Source organism: Corvus hawaiiensis, chromosome 4, assembly GCF_020740725.1.
Source record: "Corvus hawaiiensis isolate bCorHaw1 chromosome 4, bCorHaw1.pri.cur, whole genome shotgun sequence".
Classification (NCBI taxonomy): domain Eukaryota; kingdom Metazoa; phylum Chordata; class Aves; order Passeriformes; family Corvidae; genus Corvus; species Corvus hawaiiensis.
In genome coordinates, this window is record NC_063216.1 from 74,141,564 (window position 1) to 74,162,736 (window position 21,173).

A 21,173-nucleotide genomic window follows, 5' to 3' on the forward strand; every position below is an offset into this window, starting at 1 on the left:
CGGCGTGAGGGGCCGCAGTCAGCGTGGGGCTGGGGGGGCCTGTGTGTGTGGGTGTGTGCTTGAGGGAGTCACGGCTGTAGGTCGGACACTTGGGGCCTCCTTGAGGCCCCCCTTTTCTGTCCACGTGGGAGGCGGCAGTGCCGCCCTAGTCGGGAGTAGGGAGGATTTCGATGGCTGAACCCTTTAATGTGACTTTTTGGCATCGCTGCTCTCTCTGTACCTGCTCCCTCCTCTGCTTTTGGTAATACTTCAGGTATGTGGTGGGAAGTGCCAGGCTGGCAGCGGTGGGCTGGGGCAGAGGGCGTCCTCCAGGCTGTGCTCAGCCCTGGGTCTCCATGGCCCTCTCCCAGTCCTCCGTCTCCGCTGGGACTGCCAGCAAAGAGCCAGTTATTATCAGGTGTTTCAGGTTCTTTCTGTGGCGTGGATGGCTGCCTGTAGAGAATCACAGAAGCCACTGAACTGCCAGCTGAACGAGAGTCAAGTGGTGACTTAAAAGTCACTGTCTCCAAACTCCTTTACCAGTTGTTCACCCGCATATGCTCTAGAATAACTTTCTTTGTGCCATTCGCTGCTTGGAGGAGGCAGCTGCACTGAAAGCTGGCTGTGAGGGGAGCTGGTTCTCAGCTTTCACTGAATTACAGTGGAGTGAAAACAAATCCACATCTGCCCTGTTCACAACAAATGTATCTTGTGGAGGATCATTTCAGTTAGGATAATGATATTAAATAATTGTTTTCTATGGTTTTCTAGCTTGCTGCGTGCCGTGCAATCTAGAGCTGCTGTGTAACAGTCGAAACTCCAACTCTGCCAGGCGTGTGTGTATTAAACGCAGCGGCCAATCAGCAGTGCCTGAAACTAAAGGCGATTTGCCTCAACGCTTTGTAGTGTAAATATTCCTGCTATGAACAAAGGAGGGTGTGTCGTTGAGCTTGTTTCATTTGTACTTCCATGTGCTTCCTCATCTGTGGCCAGTCAGTGATTCTGTGTAGGTTCTGAAACAGTGGCAATTTCACTTTGTTGTGAATTGTGCATTTGTGCTGTCTTGGGCCTTTTGCTGAGCTGGGATGCTCAGAAGCTTGGTGCTATATTAGGGGGTTTTGTTATGTTCTTTTTAATAGCTGTGCTCTGAAGTGACTTAGTTTTGCTCCTTTTAAACTTTTGTTGTTTCTGATTATAACTTTAAAGTTAATTCAGCTGAGATGCAGTGTAAAATAAGTATTTAGTAGAACTGCCTTTTAACCAGCTGTTCCTCTGCCCTCTGATTATACAGCACAGAAACCACCAATTTCGGACTTAGTGTTTTGCCAGCCAGCTATCTGTGCAAGTCTAAAACGCAGTGCTTCTGAAATCTCTGTTTTCTGTGAGGGGCTGTAACGTTTGGTTTAAAGAAGACGGTAAATGACACTAAAATACTGATTTGTGCAAGGCAGGCTGTCTTTAGACTGTTTTATCTTTGTGTATTTAAGCAGGGCAGTTGCATGCTGCTCCTGTGATTCCTGGTTCTTGGGAACTGAGGGTATAAATTCTTAATGTTAACTCCTTAGCATCTAAGTTAAACAGATACTACAATTACACACACAGAGGCTAGACGTGAACCTTTAATTGCCAACTTAAAGGAAAATCTTTTCTGCAGGTAGAGTCATACTGCATAGAGTTACAATATGCTGTAATTTGCTTGCAATCTGGCTCCTGCTCATTATCCTGAAACAGAGTATTGGGTAAAAAAAGAGACCTGGCACCAGCTATGGAAACAGGTAATTGAATATATTATGAGTGTGTGTGAATTTGGAGTTGCAAAGAGCTTCACTCGCTGCAGGTATTCCTTTCAAGTCTCAGCTAAAATGCCAATAGTTTCACAGCTACTGAAGGTGATACACCCAAGAGTGAGTAGATGTGTGTCAGTAGAGGAAACATGGGATGGAATACAAAGGTTAGCTCTTCAGGAAAAGACAAAGATCAAAGGTATGTGTGGGTGGGTTGGTGGTTGGGGTTTTTTTTTATTATAGCCTTGTTGATTGCAAGGGAAAGCAGAGAGGGTGTCAGGCACTGTTTTGAATTAAAAGTTTTTCCAAGATGGTGTCTTTCAGAAAGACACTCAACAAGTAATTTACTCTTTCTGTTTTGTAGTAGTTGGTAGCGTTTCTGTACAGGAGAGAACCCTGCAAGCATTGAAATAAACCAGGCTGGCTGAGAAAACAAAGTGGAAACAGTTTGGTTCCTAACACACATCCCTAGGAAAAAGTGTTGGTATTGCAATGCAATAGAACGCAGGGACTGTCTGGTATTTGGTAGTGTTGACTTTCAATACTGCTTGCTATTGCTATAATCAAAATTACAGATGAAAGACAAAACTTTGCGCTTTTTAAAAAAGTTATTTACAAGGGAAATGACATAAAACACACACGTAGTGTTATTTCAAAGAACAACCGACTGAATTTACCAGAAGTCTGCATTGTTTGGTAAAAGATGCTAGCAATGGCTAAACAAAATATTTGGACACTGAAGGCAATACAGGAGTAGCACTTTATGGCTGGGAGTTGGAGGGCAGGTTGCTGTGGTGCGCTGGAACATTCACTTTTCACACGTTTAGGTGGAACAGAGCCTCTGTATCATCCCCATCTCATTTCCTCAGTGTTACGTGACAAGGTTTTTATAAGCGATGAGGGTGCATAATTAAGCTATTATTAGCCTTAAGTGGTTTTCAGAGCTGCTGTTTTGTTTTTTCCTAATGAACAGCCTTTTCCTGTACATAGACACAAAATGTCATGTAACACGATGTCTCAGGGGTAAAGTATTGTTAGGTCATATTTACAAAACTAAGGTGAGATAATGCCTTTGGAAAATCAAGTTGAATGGGAGACTGGTCTTCCAGTTGATGATGCATAAGATTCCAGAAGAATTTGGGCCCAAAGGTAGTGTGAAGCTGTGGTCAAAAGTGCTTTGGACCTGGTTTGAGGTCTCTCTGTTTGATCCAGTTGATATTCTTAACATAATAGGTGTTATTAGCCCAGTAAATAATTAAATATCATGAAAGTTATACGTGCTAATTTTGACACCAGTAATCAAGAGGAAGCTGACAAGGCTGCAGTTCTAATGATATGTTTTAACAGATACTTCATTTTTGATTTGGCTGTGTGTGCTTAAATATTTAATTTAGCAGACGTTCCTGGAAAGTTGACAGGACCTGCAGTTAAACTGTTCTTCTTCACTGATTATTGCAGCTCATGGCTTTGTGTTCATCTCTGCTCATTTAAAATGTTTGTGTGTGGATTTTTTCAGCTGTTTTCTTCCTTTACTGAGTCGCTTCCCTGTTTTACTTTTTCAGTGCAAAAAAGTTGGTTGTAATTTTCAGTCCACAGCTTTACCAAAGGCTTCCTTTTGGCAGCTGGATTTCTTTTTTTTTGTGGTGTGTGTGGTTTTGATGTTTATTTTATGTTTTTTTAAAATTGTTTTAGGAGTTGATAAAGGAACCTTTTTGGGCTGTCCTGTGGTTGTTCCTGTACTACTTTGCTGTGTGCTGTAGATCTGTGAATGTTATGTGAAGTAATAATTTAGGAAAAGTTGCATCTCTTCTCATGTGTTTTTGCATTTTGCTTTGCTTTTTTTTAAGCATGAAGAGATCAGGAGAGTTGAGACTTGAAATCTGAGTCAGCACAAGATATTATCTGGCTGGATTAGCACAGGTGGTGTGGTTCAGCAGGTTCTAATTGGTTTTGAAAAATGGAAATTTATCACATAATATTCCTTAATTTACAGATAGTCTCTATTTGTGCAGGTATTAGATGAAAACTGTTCATAGCTTAGTAGATATGTTGGATTTCTTCTTTTCATCTCAGCTGTGAGATGAAGTTGCTTTCGCTTAACTGTTCTATCAGACTTGTATAAACTTGCTTTTAGCAGCAGGAGGGAGATTATATAATAAATTTTTCAAAATGTACTTGCTGTGCTGTCATTGTTGGAGATTAAGTCCTCTGTATTTGTCTTTAGGGAGGGCCAGGCATATTGTTAGTGAATCCATATCTGCCCTACTTGGGTATCCTTTTTTGAAATCTGTGAGGAACTGATGGAACTGTAGGTTTATAGTTGCTGGAAAGGGTAACTTTTTCAAGTTTTTTTTCTGAGGAGGAAGTGTTGGATGTCCATGCCAACCTGTGCTTGTTTAGTAATCTCAATTGCATTTCAAAGAGTGTTTTTCTGCATCCTCTTGCTAGCTGAGATTGCTGAAGGAAAATACTACTTTGGAATTTTCAGTTACTATACCCATATTGTAGTCTTGTACTTACTAAGTTTTTAACTGTTCCCAAGAGATAACAAACATTATTTTTTATTGCACATTTTTTGTGGCATATAAACACACAAGTTTATAATGTGATCGTTAGAAGAAGATGCACATTTTGAGTCAATAAACTGCAAAATATATCCATAAGCAGTAAAGCTCCTCAGTCATAGCAAACATATCTTTGTGTTCCTTCTTTTTTTTAACAAAGAGGATGAAAAAACAGTAGGAAAGACTGTTTATATGTGAACATATATTCCAGTGATTTGAAGTTGAAAAAATTATTTGTATTTTTATTTTTCTCCCACCTTCAGGACATGTATACCTCTGAGAAACCTTCTCCAACAAAATACCTTGCTTCAAGACCTGTCTTGGATTATATACAAAGAAGTTTCCAGTCATGAGTAAGTAGATATCTTTCTTTCAGAAGCCCCCCCCTCTCCCCCCCTTAGTTTGCAGTTTAAAAGAACTGTACTTCTGTAGAAGGTTTTGGGAGGTGGTTTTTCCTCAAAAACATTCATACTGAGTTTTATGTCTTCAGTCCTGTAAAAATAAGCGAATAAAACTGAGATTTGGCAGATGCCATTTGTAATCTGCAATCTTTCAATCGATGTGTGCTCTGTAAGACTTCTCTGTTTGTAGTCTGGTCTCATTTTCAAGAAGTTGAGTTCTGTAACAAGCTGATGTTTGTTTTATTCAGTATAAATAAAACATGTAACTCTGAGGGGAAAATGCCTTAGGTTTGCTAAGAACTCCAAAATTTGTGACTGCCTGGTGAATTAAAATAACTGGTAAAAATCCAACATAAAATGAATGGACTTCATTTTATAGGAAAAAAATAAATATCTTACTCAAATTCCAGAATAGAGATTTGATCCCAAAGGAATTTTGGCATGTATTGGAATGATCTGAGCCATAGAAAACTGTGACTTAGTATCTGTTACGGTGGAAAAAACCAGATGAAAGACACCGGAAGTTTTGATTTAGGTCATATCTGATGGGTAAGATAACCTCTTTTTAGTGAGCTCTTTTGAGTATTTAAAGGTCTCATAAGTTTTGCAAATGTGAGACTTCCTAATGCACCTTTTGTCAGCAATGTTACTTGGCCTTGCCTCATGTAGAAATAAGGATAAAACTTCATTTGCACAGGAACTGTATTTATAATGTAGCTCAACTTCAACACAATTGTACTGAATGTGCTGAAGAAAAAGCATCTTGTTTGCAGGATAATTATATCCTGTGTTAGTAAAATAAGACCATTTGAGTTTCTGGGAGGAAGTGAGTAAAGAAAATTGTTGGTTAAATTTCTTGTCAAACTAAATGAAAAATGATTGTTCTTGACAGCTGGAAATAAAAAAGAATGATGAAGGACATGCTTGCTAAATGCCGCAGAGGAAAAATTACACCAAAAAAAGGACTGAAAGAATTGCTGAACTATAGGGTTCATGCTAGTGTAGATAGAACTATTTTAGTTTTTATACAGATGTGTCTCTACTTTCTTTCATATTGCTGCTCACACTTGTTTACTTTCTGATGTTTAAACCTATTCGCTGTATTGCGTAGAGGACAATTTTCCAGGCAGTTATTCAAATACCGGAATATCCTGATTTGTCAAACACTGTTTATGAATCTTCATTTGTTTTACAGAGTTTTTCATGTGATGTCATTACTTTATGTAGAGTCTTAAACATAACAAATAACTGACTCATAGTTGCTTTGTTAGGTGTGACTTCAGGATGCTGCTGTGGTGATGTTGGTTTTACAGGCAGAGCAAAACACTCTTGGTTTTGGTCAGATTTTGAGCTGATTCCAGACTGGAGGGCTCAGCTGTTCATTAGGAAGAATGAAGACCCTTATTCAAATGCAAGACAACGTTTTGGCAGTACTTTTTGTGGTGGTGAGAAACGATGTTCTTCAATGCAGGACGCTGCATTCCTGTGGTAGAGTGGATGCTTAAGGCTGTGCTAAGTGATGGGCTTCAAGGGCACAACACAAAGTGCCACTTAAAAAAAAATATGGTTTAGAGAAGATTAGATGTTTTATATTTGGCTGATGTTGAATTTCTTAGTTTATGGTTTACTTGAGAGAAACTTGAACTATAAGCACAGTCCTTAGTTTTATGCTTCTCTTTTCTAAATAGCTCAGTCAATAAGGTATGTATCATGTCTTACAAAGCTGCATTTATTTGCATAGTTCTGTACATGTGAGCTTATCCATAAAATCTGTGGGCACCTGGAATAGCTAGATGTGTTAAAAATGGTGGGAGTCTCTAGTATTCCTAACTTGTGCATCACCTAGTATTATTCAAACCAAAAACCTATCTAAAATGAGGTAATCTCAGCCTTCAGAAGGCCAGTAAAAACTCCAGAATGCTGTTATGTGCAGGCTACATTATCAAATCCTACTCATTATTTTCTTGTGATGTACTTGATGCAATATATATTTCATTGCTCTTTGTGAAGGGCTGTGCTAGACTCTTAAGTCTTAAAATGATTAAAAATGTGTTTTCTAATATCGGTCCTAAATTTATTCACAGGCAGATCATATCTATTTGGGCTTTTTGCCAACTTTATTCACTAGCTTAAGTAATTTTTACCATATAATATTTGTCGTTTACCATATAAATTCAGTTACATAAAGCTTATTATTTTATTGATATAGCTCGTAGAAGTAAGTCTGTTAATATCCTAATACTTATGAAGCACACGTATGCTTATTTTTAAGCCAATGATCAGTTTTGGTTTGGTTTTTTTTGAAAGTGAATGAAAGAACTACTTTTTTTGTTTAACCTTTTAAATAGTTACCAGGTGTGTAAGTGCATGGTTTGGACCTTGTTGTACTGGATCTTCCCCTGTGTTGGGGAAGAGCATTGACAGAATTTCAGAGTTCATTGTTCGTGGTGATAGTTTGTTGTAGGTCAGTACAAAAAAATCTGTTAAAACGGAGGCTTTTATTTCTGTGGAATGGCTTTATAAATGTCTGTTTTCATAAATAAGTGTAAGACAGATTTGTATTTGAAATTGTGCTTTTTGATTGTGTGTCTTACAGGACACTGAGGTAATATCCTTAAAGGGTTTGTAATAGTATTAAGTGTAGCTAAGTGGATTATTGATTTGTTTTGTATTTAAAGATAACTTTTCAGAGAAATCCTGGTGGATGCAACCTGCCTAGAATGTCCCACCACAGAAAGAGTTGGTTTAATTTGCATTTTCTCCAGATATTAACATTTAGTGGCCAGAAAATGTATAGTGTCGTGATAAGTTCTTAATATTATAAACTCAGCTCTTTATTTTTGGGAATTTTCCTGTGCTTTTCTCCTTTGAGGAGAGGTCAGTACAGTGAAATTATTTGAACTGCTGCAGTGAAACTAAATGTTAGTGCACACTATTGCAACAAGCTGCTGACATCTTAATTTTTTTCCCCTTAAATGTATAAGATGTAGTGCCAACTTATAATACAGAGTATTTTTTCCCTGACTTTGTCTTTCTGCTTTTTTTTTGTTTCATACACACAAAAAACTTAATGCTGGCTGCAGTTGGAAGCTCACCTGCTTCTCTGTGCTTCACTCTCATCAATTCAGGTTTGCTTTCTGTTCGACTTGAGTGTAGGAACTCATTTTGTGTGTTTTGAGAGATGCTGTGCAATGTAATCTTACATTCTGCAAATGGTTGGTGTGGCTTGGTAATGGTGGGGGAAGTTTTTGCTTCACCAGTTCAAATCAAGCCCACAATGGTGTGATTAAAGGCTGCTTCTCTTTGATGGTTGGTTACATACCTTGACCTCTCATTACAGCTCTGACTTTCTAGTTCGTGTTCACAGAGGAACCTTATGGCTTTGAGATTTCTAAAAAAATAGATTTTTTTTTTCTTTCCTTCTGTGTTCTTGTAGTGTATGTAAAGAAATATTTTCGGCTGTCGATTTCCCTGTTCATGAACCATGAACTTGGGAATTAGAACAAATGTTAAGGTCAGCCATAACAGATAAAGATGCAGTGCTGTAGTGACTGCCTCAAGGCCAGGTTGGATGGGGCTTGGAGCAACCTGGTCTATTGAAAGGTGTCCCTGTCCATGGCAGGGAGTTGGAACTGGATGATCTTAAGGTCCCTTCCAACCCAAACCATTCTACATATTATTATTTCTGTGCTTGCAGCTGAGGAAAGTGTTCTGGGCATCTGTAAAGCTTCCTGTGCTAAGGAAAGTCTGTGAGTTAAAGCTGGCTCAGTTTTCCCCCCTCAACCCTGATCTCCCCTCCTGGTGTGTCAGAAGGAATCTGTAGTGAACTGAGGACCAAGTCAAACTGTTCATAAATACTGGGAAATAGACTTTTTGTTTGTTTTACCTGAAGTGTAGGTGGCTGTGCACTTTATGTATTGTGGGTGAAGTGTTGCAAATCATTTTAAAGCTGAATGATTTGGTTTAAGAGGCTTTGTAGTCATCACTTCTTTGCAGTGAGCTGAGATTGAAGGAAAGAAAGGAAGAAGTCTAGGTTCTGGTTCACTGAGACAACTGCATGCTGGGGAAGGAAAGCTTAGAAGTAAACCAAAATACTTCTACAATATATAATAATGAATAGGTAAAGGGTGTCAGATTATGTTACACGCTAAGTTTTTGTTTTATTTTTGAATCATGAACCCTGAAAGCCATTCATAAAATGCGAGTTTGAAGCTACAGTTTGTGAAGTGTTTTCACAATTGTTGTTGTGATTTCACAGCACAATTGTCTTCTAATCTTTATAAATACTGTGACTTGAGAAATAGAGAAGAAGCTATTGTGTCTCCTGGGTTATCTTTCCTGAAACTTGAAGTAGTAATTCTCTATGAAAAACTGAAGCTCTGAATAATAAAGAATTGTAGAATACAGGGGATAAAGAGCCATAATACATATTTGAAAAAGGTTGCTTTGAAGACTTCTGATATGTTCATAAAAATTTTTAACAGATAAATAATAGTAACCCCCCTGCAACTCAGCTATGTGAAAAAGAAGGAAACCCACAAGACTCTTAAATAGTAAAACTACTGTATATTAGTGACCCCCTAAAAATTGCTTCATTGATAATATCAGTATTTATTTAATGTTTTCTCTTTTTTTATTGAAGCTGTCAAGGGAATTTACCACTGTAACTGTAGTGACAGATGAGAATTTGGATCAGTAGTAGTACACTATTAACTTTTTATAGTGGGATGTTGAAACACGAAAAATACATGTTGTTGTTTGGCTCTGGAATCTTGTAGTAGAACTTGCCACTCAGTCTTGTTTCACTGTTCCTCCTCCGTGTTTTCTTAACTTTTCAGATCTGTTTTCTTGGGGTACTGCCCCTTTGCTGCTCTATCTCTTCTTTATGTAGTGCAGCTTGTACAGGGTGAGACTGTCAGCAACTGAGCTGGAGATAATTTTCTGACTCAAAATACAGATTCAGAGGTTAGAATTAATGGGTTACAGAAACTTGTATGGTTCGACAAGGAAGTTTTGAATGAAGTCTCATTAGAAAGATCAGGGCTGTAGGAGCCAAGGCTGAACTCAGGGTCTTAAAACTTCATGACCTCTTTAAAATGTTGCCCATGCCGGTAATGGGGGCGGTGTCCTTTGCCTGCCTGAATTCCTGCATTCTTCCTTGCTACAGGAGCATTCATGGGGCTGATTGGAATTAGGTGGGGTCCCTAAGCTCTTGCCTAGGTAGCTGTGTCCATGGGTGCACTGCTGCCATGCAGGGAGAGCAGTGCAGCGGTGGGGGTCAGTGATCCGTGGGTGAGACTCTGGTAAATGCTGTTTTTCCCTTGCTGGAAGTGTGTATGGAACTATAGCTTAAGTTGTTCAGGAATGTAGTAATCTTGGGCTTCCTCTATGCTAAGCAAGGAGAGGCATCTCCAGAGGACTAATCAGATCTTGGATGACCCAGTTTCTCACCAATACTGTAATTAAACTGCTCCTCTGAATACACAGGGTGCATGAATAGCAATAAAATCTAAACCCAAATACTTTGCACAGAACTGATGCATCACATGGGGGAAATGCAGGCATGTTAGTAGAAACTTACTTGTTGTTTTAATATTCACATTTTATTATGTCGGATTTCTTATTTATTCAATTGACGTAATGATGCAGCTTCTCAGACCCTGTGGATTTTTTTTTTTGCTCATAGTACAGCTATTTAAATATATCAGAACACAAATGAAAGGTTCTTGAAATTCATCTGTATTTAAACGGATTTTAAATTAATTTTTAAATTTGTTTTCTAATCCTTCCTTTATTTTTGGTCACTTTTTAGGATATTTAGGGCTGGTAAGTTGTTGCTTCCCGTGCACTTAAAATTTATTTTTTGATCAAAGAGGCAGATAAGCAGTTTTTGAATTTTATTCTGTCATGTATTTACTTGAATGAAGTAAGTCTTCAATTTGTATAGTCAGAAGTAAAGCTGCATCTTTGCAGGAGGTTGCATTTACCAAAAAATACATTAATCACATCCAGAAGCTGTGTTTGCAGGTTTCAGAGTCAAGTTCAGTAGTGTCCCTTTTTATAGGGCCTTGCTAACAAAGAGGTATTGTATAATATTTACTGTTTAAATTAGTTAATGTATAGTAGAGCTAAATTTGTAAAATTCTTTGCATACATTTCAGATACATTTACTGAACGTTTTTTAAAAGGTGTTATTTTTTAATTTATTTTTCCATAAAGGGAACTTCAAATCTATCTTCTTTCATTTGGGCTTTTTCCTGGCAGGTTGATGTGGCTTCTCTAAATAAGTTAGTGCAACATGACACCTGCTTTTAAAGAGATGTAATTTCTGTTTGTAGACCAAGATGTTGGCACTGGCCAGAAGCTATTGTTAATTTTGAGCTGACAGGAGAACTGTGGCAGGAAAATTGCTATCATTAATGTTGTTGGAATTCCAGTCTTTTTGTATACACACACAGTTTCCCAAATGTGTCCTTTCTAGGCACTTCACATTTATTCTGCCACGTTTGTACTGGAAATTAAGGTTGGATTATTTACTTTATGATATGCTAGCTGTGTGTGTCCAGAACAACAAGGATGATAGAAAGATGGTTATGATAATAATTTATGTATATTTAAACATGCATTGCATGTTTTGTTTGTGATATATATTTTATGTAATTATTTTCTCTTTATATTATAAATTATATATCTACATAAAATATATTAAAAATTCTTTTATTTATGTGTTTATAAATAAAAGAGAGTCATCTTTTAACATTTGTCTGCCTCGGTGTTTTGATTGATGGCCAGTAAGGAGTGCTGAATTATTATGACTAATTGCCATACACAGGAGTACATGCCTTTGGCATGATAATATTCTCCCATTACGTAGTTTTTTATTTAAACCTTAGTCTTTGGGCCTCTCTCTGTGCTCCCTTATTAGAACATTGCACAATGATGCCTTTATCGTGGGTCTTCGGTGCTCCTGCAGCAGAAGGAGTGAGTAGCACAAGAACACTGTAACCTTGTTCTCTGCAGTGAGTATCAAGTATCTGCCACTATGTAAGCAATTCATATTTCTGGGATCCTATTCATCCTCTGATAAGTTGAGGGTGGTATTCAAGTACATTCCAAACAGGGAAGGATGCAGAAATTCCCAACTAAAACAGAGATGAAAAGCAACAGTTACAAGTGTAGATGTTTGGGTGGGCACCCCCTTCTCTGCATAAGGCGCTGAGTAGTCACAGAACAATGTTGCAGTTACTGCTGGCGGACTTACAGAGGCTGCAGCTTTAAGCTCCCTAATGGTGGTGTTATTTCCTGTTGAATCAAAGAATTCACAAAACAGCTGAATCAGAGGAAGGATTAGAAATGGACTACAAGAAGAACTTTCCCAACAGCAGTGTTAGGTGAGGTGTTCACAGGACTTTCCTTGCCTGTCGTGAGTAACGTTGATTCTCACTTTCCATACAAATGATTGAATAATATGCACCACTGCATAGGAAAAGTGGAGCACTGCTGCTCATTGGTGTAACTTTATCACAGATAAGAAAAAAAATTGAGCTGTAGTCTCATTTTATGTTGTTATTCATGTTTATATTCAAGAAACAAAACATCTGATTTAGAAGATGTGTGGTTATTTTAAGCTAAATTGACTGGGTTTCTAGAAAAACTATTCTGACATGCTTTACCCAACTTCTGATAGGAAACAACTTCTTTGTTTTGTAACACAGTTGGAAAATATTTGGGGTTGTTGCCAGAAGTGGGGTTATGCAAATAATGTCAGCAAGATTATTGGCTCCATATTTGTTTAAGTTTATGATCTTTTCTTTACTTAAACTATCCAGCCTGTTATCCTTTCACTGTTTACAAGGATGGTTGCAGATGTTTGTGGTAACAAAGCAGCTGCACTTAGGTGATACCCTATCAATCAGCTGATTTCAAGGCTTGTGTTAGCTCTCATTGCAAAGGACCCTCTCCCCTATAATTAAGATACTTTAATTCCTAAAATTATGTGGGGGACTGGCAAGATAGCACTGGAATTTTTTCAAGGCTATTGGTAAACCTGGACGTATCCTGCTCAAAATTTCTGAAGCAAGCACAAAGCTGTGTAGTACTCCCAAGTTCTTCTGGTTTGGGAATTTGGTGTGATGTGTTGTTTTCTTTATTTTTCTTCCTTTGTTTCCCAGTTTTATTTTGTGTAAAATAATGGTCTCCAGAACGGAAGGCATACCAACACGCTGTAGAACCTCAGTGCTTTTGGCCAGGGCAGTCATTAATCTAACAGATCACTAATGTAAAAGGGCACTTTGTTTTAATAAAGCACTTTGGTTTGCCATAGGAGAGGATTCTTGAATGTGGTCTTTCTGTTTTAGCCTTGAAAAGCTCTTTGAAAACCTGCCTAATTCTGTGGTGGAGTGCTGAAAGCCTTACTCAGAGCTCTTTTGAGCACAAGTCAGACTTGCCAGAATTTTTAGGGACATAGGGAAGTAAGTCTCTCACCAGAATGTTCTCTTGGGTTCAACATAAAGCTTTTTACTTCTCTTTTTTCTTTTTTTTTAGTAGACTTTTGTACAGCATTATATGAGGAGTTTTATTTTGTGATGCTACTGTGTCCAAGTTGTACCAACAGTACAATGGCATAACCTTCCTTCCCTGCACTCCCCCAAATTTAGGTTTGGAGGTGACACTTGAGGGCTGCAGGTCTGAGTTCTTGAAATGATGCTGTGCTACAGCTATGCTTGTGTTCAGGCTGTTTGACAGACCCTGCTTGCCTTGTGAGCTTCAGAGCAGTTATAGTTCATATTATTTTATATTTGGTTGCAAAATAGACCAGCTTTTAGCTTCCTCTCCTCCCCAGTTGCAGCAAATTACTGTAAGAATATTTGAAGGATGTCAGGGTTGGTCTTGGAGGACAGGAGAAAAGAAAGCTGGTCTATTGCTAGATGTAAAAAGATGAGGCACAAATTGAAAAGTGACAATTCTGCTTTTTATTTCCTCTTCCTCCCCTGCGCCCCCCCCCCTCCCTTTCCTATGTCAGAAGCAGTGACAAAAATATTTGTAGATACTGCTTTAAGTATGTGGTAGGAAAGTTTTCTTTTTAGAGCAAAGGCTAATGAGTCACTTTTAGTGACATTTCAATATTTATTTATTCCTCATGCATTAACACAAATTGAAAGAAATAATATTTATGTGAAACTCACTATAAGGCTCTTGAGTGGTTTTTTCCCCTCTTCTTAATGCAATCAATCATTTAGTGGAACATCCATTTAGGAGAACTAACACAATCTGTATTTTTGTTTAACACTGTACATTCACTGGACTTACAGCATGATTTAGCAAGGCCAGGTTACCTGGGTGTCATTATGTGACACTTAACTGGTCAAGTTCAAGGATAAATCCACTGCAAGGGGGGGATGATGGCACTACTTCTGTTCCTTTAGCATTGGTGTAGTGCCAGTGGGAGTTAAAATGCTGGGCTACAGTGCCTGAATGTAATACTGGGTAGAGTGCTGACCCTTCTTCTCTGGACCATGGCAGTTGTTGGCTGAAACTTTGCATGATTTTAAATTCTCTACAGCTACAGAGAACATAGAGAACAGTTAATACACTACAGTTTTCCATCTGCCAAAACTGGTACAATGTTCATAGGTTCCTCTGTTCTTGCTCATGGAATAAGTAGGTAAGGCATTCTTCATTTGGATAAAGTGATTGTCTTAAAGTGAAGCTGACAAAAGAAGTCTCAGATGCCCAGGTGTTTCCACCATTTTTTCATTGATGAGGAAATAGGAGAACTCTTCAATAGTGGAAACGTGTATGTTTTTATGGGAAATAGGATTGCATATGAAGGAAGTGGGACCTGCTTGTTACAAATTTGCACTAAATAAATCCAGTTGTAAGAACAGAGGCAAAACAGAGATAAAGGTAGCCACAACCAGCCACTTAGTCAGAAAACATCTCAAATACAGCTCTAGCATTAACCTTAAGTAGTCACAGTTAACATGATTGTCGTATTCAAGTGCTAAGCTTGAATTTTTAAAATACGTTATTTAAAATCTGCTTTGAAAGACTGCATTTTCTGAGTGAATGTAGAAGGAGAGCAGGAGGCAGAAGTGTAAAAGTGAACAGCTAATGGTGTTTCCCATTAGAACACAACTGCATGAAGCAAACAGATGAGTTTGCTCAAACCCAGGTACGCTTCCTTTTAAAGGAGGGTGGGTCCCTTCTGCTCTGTGTGACCTTTGGGTTAATGTCCATTGGCTACTTTCGAAATGTTGAATTTGTTCTTCCTTTGAATGTGTCTCTTCATAATAGTTTTTTCATTACTAAGGTAGGCTGCATTTGTGGGATTAGATGCTACCTTAGTGTTAGATTAGCCTATTACAGAGTATTCAAGAACTTGTTTTAAAAGTGTTGATTTTTCTTGCAGTGACAGAAAGCCACACCATGTACTCTTTGCTGCACAAACTATGCCTGCAAATACATGGGCTTAGTAAAAGTAGTGTGTATTTTGCAGTGGACTAATAAGGTTTGATGTTCTTCCTGGTGCCTCTGTACAGCTGCATTTTATTACTTAGATTAAATATCAGTGTAGAAGTATACATGCAGTGAAGGATTTAATCACACTAACAAATAGCAGTGCATACAATTTTCTAGTTTTTCTTTGCCTCAGGGAGACAAGATTATTAGTCCCATTTATATCCTCTTCAAAAGGAAGCCAAGTAAGGATTTAAATTAAAAGCAAAGTTTTTATTTTTCTTCTTTCTTTGAATTGAGCACACATTCACTTTTATCAGTCTTTGCCTGATTAAACTAATGAATGTACTTTGACTTCAGTATTAGCACATGTAGGATAGTAATAGTTTTGATTTTTGTTTAATATTGCAAAACTGAAAAAAAGTCTTTAATGACTAGTGTGGCTTCTTTCTGTGTGCTTAGGTTTGACAGAACATTTAATAATATCCTTTATCTTAAGATAAATTAGTTGATTAGCACTACAGCCATGACCCAAATCCAGGCAGTGTAAAATTGCTGCATGTTCTGTTTGAAATGCTGCAAGTGCAGGAAATCCTGCATATTATTGATGAATATATATTTAAAATAGTTCTTGTTATGTAATTGCAACTTCATTAATGTCTGATTTCTTTTTGAGACTTCTAGTATGGAACTTTTTTTTGCAGAAAAATCTTCATTTGCACCTAAAGCTGTATGAAAACTTGTCATCTAATATGAGGAAGACGAAGAAATTCTGTGGGGTGTGTGCATTCACTGAGATGAGATCTTGTACTACCATCCTCTTTCTTCCTCCTGTTTAAAAAAACCCGACCAAACCTTATTTTATCAATTATTTGAAATTGACTACTTAGCTACAACCTTTTTTGGTTGGTGGTGGAATTCCATATGCTTTGTTGGTGCTTTCTTGACTGGTTCATGAGCCTTAAGTGACCATTTGGCCTTTGAAGGGCATGGTGTGAGGGGGAGGAGAAAGCAATGGAATTACTTTGAAGATTCATAATAAGAATCTCTGATTCTATTCTTACTCATTTTCATAACACTTTGTAGCTTGCTTAACACAATCCTAATCACATAGACCCAAAAGACATGAGTCTGTTCCTCTGTATGTAAGGAATTCTGCACTGCAGCCTGAGCTATTCCTTTTGCCACATCTTTATGGGTTAAATATCTAAGAGCTTCTGGAACCCTTTGAACTGTTGCTAAGCTGTGTAGTTTAGATGCACTTGTATGTCTAAATCTGGTGGTACAGTTCTACAGAAAATATGTGAGCAAAGACAAAGCAGTACCCTTACTTTTCTCATGGAGGTGACAGGTATAAAACACATTTATTGGGAAGAAAAAAACAAATTGTACATCTATACATGCTTTTTTACTTTTTGTAGATTTTTTTTTTTTGGGGGGGGGGGGGGAGAGTGCATCAAGACTTATGTGAACACAAATTTCTGATACTGATCTCCATTAGTGTCTGGTGTCTGTTATCAGGGTGATAAAAGTGATCTACATGGGCAGTTCCCTTGCCTTCATTGTGGCTCTCTGGGAAACTTGCTGTCTATCTTGTTACAGTCTAGATCTGCTTGCAGAATGTGTTGTAGCAAGAGCTGAGGGGATGAAAACTGATGCAAGAAGGGTAGCTGAGAGCAATTGAGCAGGGGTGGGATTGTGCAATGTGTAGTTTTCCTTCACTGTGTGCAGTAAGGTCTGTAGAATGTGGCCCTGTGTTTTTCTGTCTTCTCTATTTCCCAGTTACAGAATTTGTTTTTCTATTTTGGGTTTATAGGTTTTTTTTTCCTGGAATAGGTAGAATTAATTTCATTGACCATTTATTGAAGTTTTCTATCATCTGAATTTAATGAACAGCTTTCTTGTATGTTTAAAGTGTAAAGAAAAACAGACTTCAAAAATAAAACTTTACTTTTCCAGCCTTTAGATCAAGCTACTTTCTGCTCCCAAGAAGATGCCTTCTAAATAAAGCTCATAAATCTGCATCAGTTTCTTTTAAAAACTGCAGCCATAGTTTCATGCTTTAAAATTGGTAGCAAACCTGCTAGAAATGAAGAAAAAAATATTCCTAAGTGGATGCAAATTCTGTTGGATTAAGCAGTTACTGACTCTGAAGGACCATTGAGAAGATGGTGAGGATGTTTATTTATTTTTATGGATGCTTTGCAAAATGCATAGCCAAAAGCAGTTACTTTTGAAAAATGAACCCCTGAACAATAAATGGAGTTGTATCACTGGTGCAAACATTTTTACAAGAGAGGCTATCACAATTTCACATAGGAATTGTTAAGAGTTGTTGAGAATTTTTAGATTTTCTTTTTTTTTTTTTTTTGCCTCTTTCGTGCTTCAATGAATGATCTGTAGAAAATAATGAAGATTAAGAATTTAAAGTTTCAGAGATTTATGGGGACAGTTAATTATTGATCTGGAACTCTAGAAGTCTCTTCCAACTACAATAGATTATTTAAAACTTAATGAAAACTGTAGGCTTCAGTTCAGAGATTGGAAAATTAATTCAAATATTAGTGAGAAACAATAGATAACCTACTTTATAGCAGCTGTAGTAATAATTTGTATTATGATATATTGCCTGTCTTAGAGCTCAATACCTAATTGTTTTCAGAAAATAATTTGAAGACCTGTTGTGACAGGAAAAGTCAGAGTATCATAAAACAATGTTTCTGTGGATAGTTGAGGTATTTGCCTTAGCAACTGGATAGACTTTATCTGAATTTATTGTTTTTGCAAAAAATAAGCTGTTTTTTTTGTAAGGGACTATATAAATGTTCTTATAATATACTCTTCCTTCTATTCGATATTTAAAGAATCTTTTCCCAGCTAAGATGCTTGATGTGTATCTCCTTAATCCTTTTGTCTATTCTTGAAAACTTTTGTCCTGCGTGTGAGGTAGTTAATCCTGATGGGAAAGTCATCTTCATTTTCTGAGCCCCTTTGCTAAGATGGGAGGGACGATGAAGCAGTTGTGCCATGTGTGATTTCTGAAACTGCAGCTTTTAAAGCAAACATTCCAATGAGTCATTAAGAGCAGCTGCCCTCCCTTTGGATGGCACTGGAGTTTTTACAGCCCCTGTTACAGACAGCCCGGCTGGGACAGCCCTGCTGACTCCTACCGTGCTGGAACACCTTCCGGGTGTTACAGCCTAGAAAGGAGGGTCCAAAGTGCAAATGCACCCTGCTCTTTTGTGAATCCTTTTCTTCTTCCTCTAATGTCTTTGCTCTATTGCAGAACTGGAGACACCAGAAGAAGTGTTTCGTGTATTTATTTGCTTTCTAGAGGACTTACGGCTTGATCCTGCTCCCATTGAAACATTAGTGACAGCACTGCCCTGGGCTGGGACCTTCCTGGCCATTTTGTTGTGGGCTCTCCATTCCCTGGGGTGTCAGGCCTGAAAGCTTGGCATCTTAACCACGTGTGGAGTCTAGCAGATAGGGAAAAGGACATAGTTCTGGCTATGGGGAACACAGGGTAGAGTAATGAAGCCAGACCTGCACAGTTTTCTGCAGAGATGTGGGCAATAATCTGTGTGCAGAATTCTGGACTGTTCAGGTTGGTATGAGATGGAAAAAGAACAGTGACAGTAACTATATTTCAGCTCAAATGTGTGTGGGGCTATTGTTCCTATGAATGAAAGCCCTCAAGCCATTGCAGTGGGTTGGAGTTTTTTTCTGTTAGTAGCTTGTAAATCTTTCTGTAAATGAGGACACAACAAGCAGGCGCTTTTTGGGGTAGCTGCAGTGCTGCCTGGGAAAACCCCGAGGGTTCTTGATGGTTTTTTAATAGCCTAGACAGAATGCTGTGAATGTATAAACATTACAGATGAGAAGAAGAGAGTGAAAGAGAAAATATTAAGTCTTCCTCAGACTTAAATTCTGATCTTCCCCACCTCCTGTCAAATACCTTTGACAAATACCCACTGAGCCATCCTTCTGCAGCATCATTTGTGCTGTAAATGTGTTATCTCCTGGCAATATGGTTCATGAAAAAGAACTGCTTCCAAAGATCAGTTAATTATAATTATGTTAACAGAAGCATTTTTATTCTGAATTACGATAGCTGACTAACCAGGATGCAGGTCATTTTTTTTATTATGCTTAGGAGAGATCAAGGGCTGTACACAGTGATCCATCCCATCCTGTTAACTGCTCCTTCCAATACCAGTGTATTTCATCAGGTTGATAACATGTGCATGATTTCTGTATTCCCTACAATTGTGAAGTCAAGGAAGAAAAGCAAAATCCAAGAACATCATCAAGCACATACTGCTTAGCAAGCTTGCTGTTGAAGAGGAAAAACGCTTGGCAGAGATCCATGTTGTATGCATTGAATATGTAGCATTACTTTTTTTTTTCCTCAAACAGAATCTTCTCAAATTGTTACACTAAATTTATGACATGGTTTCTTTGTGGTTCACCTTGTGTATCTGTGTCAGAATTGCAGTGAACTTCCATCTGGTGTATCCTTGCCCACAGTGGGTGTTGTGTCAGGATGTGTGGTCTGAGAGGTGGCAGTTGCAGTGACAGATTGTATGGAAGTATCAGTTGGTTCAGTATCAGTCAAAGATAAGAGTGAACTGTAACCAAGTTCTGACTCATGAATAAGATATGAAATTACACAATTTAACTAGTTAGTGTGGTTTATTTCTAGAAGTCTTTTTGGTATTGCCTCTATCCTAAAGCACGTTTAGTGTTACTGTCTGGGTGTATGAATTGATTTGAGGAAAGACAAGTAGCAGCCACCAAGCTTATTGTTAATTCTTCAAGGTTTCAGTGATTTGTTGAAATTTCTTGTTTATCATGCCTGCTTCAGACTTGCACCATTTTCTTTACATTCCATGTGGAATTTTGTTTACATTTTCCTGAATTAATTTTAAGGCTTTACTTGTTTTTTCAGTTTTTTTTTCTACATGCCAATTGTCACAACAAAGAAGAGAGGGGAAACTACTGTGCATACCAACTTTGGAAACTGTTTCATGTTGAGGAAGGCAGGTGTGGGTGAAAATGACTTTCCATCCTGAAGTTCTTCTGTGTCTCTCTTTAAAAGGGAGGACAGGGACCTGTACCAGCAGGATAAGGGACAGTTGGGAAGAAAAAGGAATGACTTCCTTTTTGCAGTAGGGAATAGGTACTGAAGTGCTTAATTTCTTAATTTTAAAATAATTTTTGACAAAAGTAAGTACAAGTCATGCCTTCTAGTCCTTTCTTCTTTGCTGCCTCTGCTCAACTGTTAATCTTTGTCAGTCCACCATCCTCTCTTTGTTCCAGCACTTGAGAATGTTGCTGTAGAAATTAGATAATCAAGTTCATTTAAAAATCTGTTGTAGGATCTGCAAGGTATATTCTTACTTTGGAAGGCCAAGTGGATGTCATTACTGAATATGTTATTCAACTTTACTCTCTTTTTTTTCCTTCCTTTTTCCTCCTGCCCATAATATGTTTATATAAGGACCATTGAAAGTTTAGTAGTTCTGTAGTAGTTGTGTTTTGTTCACCATGATTTTAGAAGTCAGTTTTTTAGAGAAAATTTGCAATGTAGTATAGTTGCAAGTAATGATACTCCTTTAGTTTTATACCTCTGACTTGAAAGTTGTTTGATTACCCAACTAAATAAAGAACAAACACATCATGGTAAGATAATCACGGAAAAAGTTCTTCCAACAGCAGTTTTGAGCACTGGATTATTAAATAACGGACCTCCAGGTAAACCTTACTGCACAACCCTGCATTTTACATCTTATTTAAATGTTCTGAAATTATAGTTGTTCTGGAAGGGGCTGCTTGTAGTAATCTTCTCCAAACCTCTCTAGGTATAAAGTCATTAGTCTTAAACCTGGAATTTAACTTTAGGTCCAGGAGTTAGAAATTACTCTTAATATAGAAAAGTTGAGGATTCTGTCTGTAGCATTTTGAAGAATCCTTTTTCAGGGAGG

General features: G+C 37.8%; 1 protein-coding gene across 3 annotated transcripts in view; it reads left to right on the top strand.

Moving 5' to 3' along the window:
- Positions 1 to 21,173, top strand: part of USP6NL (USP6 N-terminal like) — a 112,529-nt gene that overhangs the window by 556 nt on the left and 90,800 nt on the right. The window contains exons 1-2 of one of the 3 annotated variants that reach the window (XM_048300746.1): positions 24 to 253; positions 4,591 to 4,680. In XM_048300746.1, the coding sequence (XP_048156703.1) occupies positions 4,677 to 4,680 (4 nt within the window). In that variant the 5' untranslated portion in view covers positions 24 to 253; positions 4,591 to 4,676. Of the gene's footprint in view, positions 1 to 23; positions 254 to 1,199; positions 1,755 to 4,590; positions 4,681 to 21,173 lie in introns of those variants that run through there. The other 2 variants (XM_048300745.1, XM_048300744.1) reach the window with 2 other exon arrangements.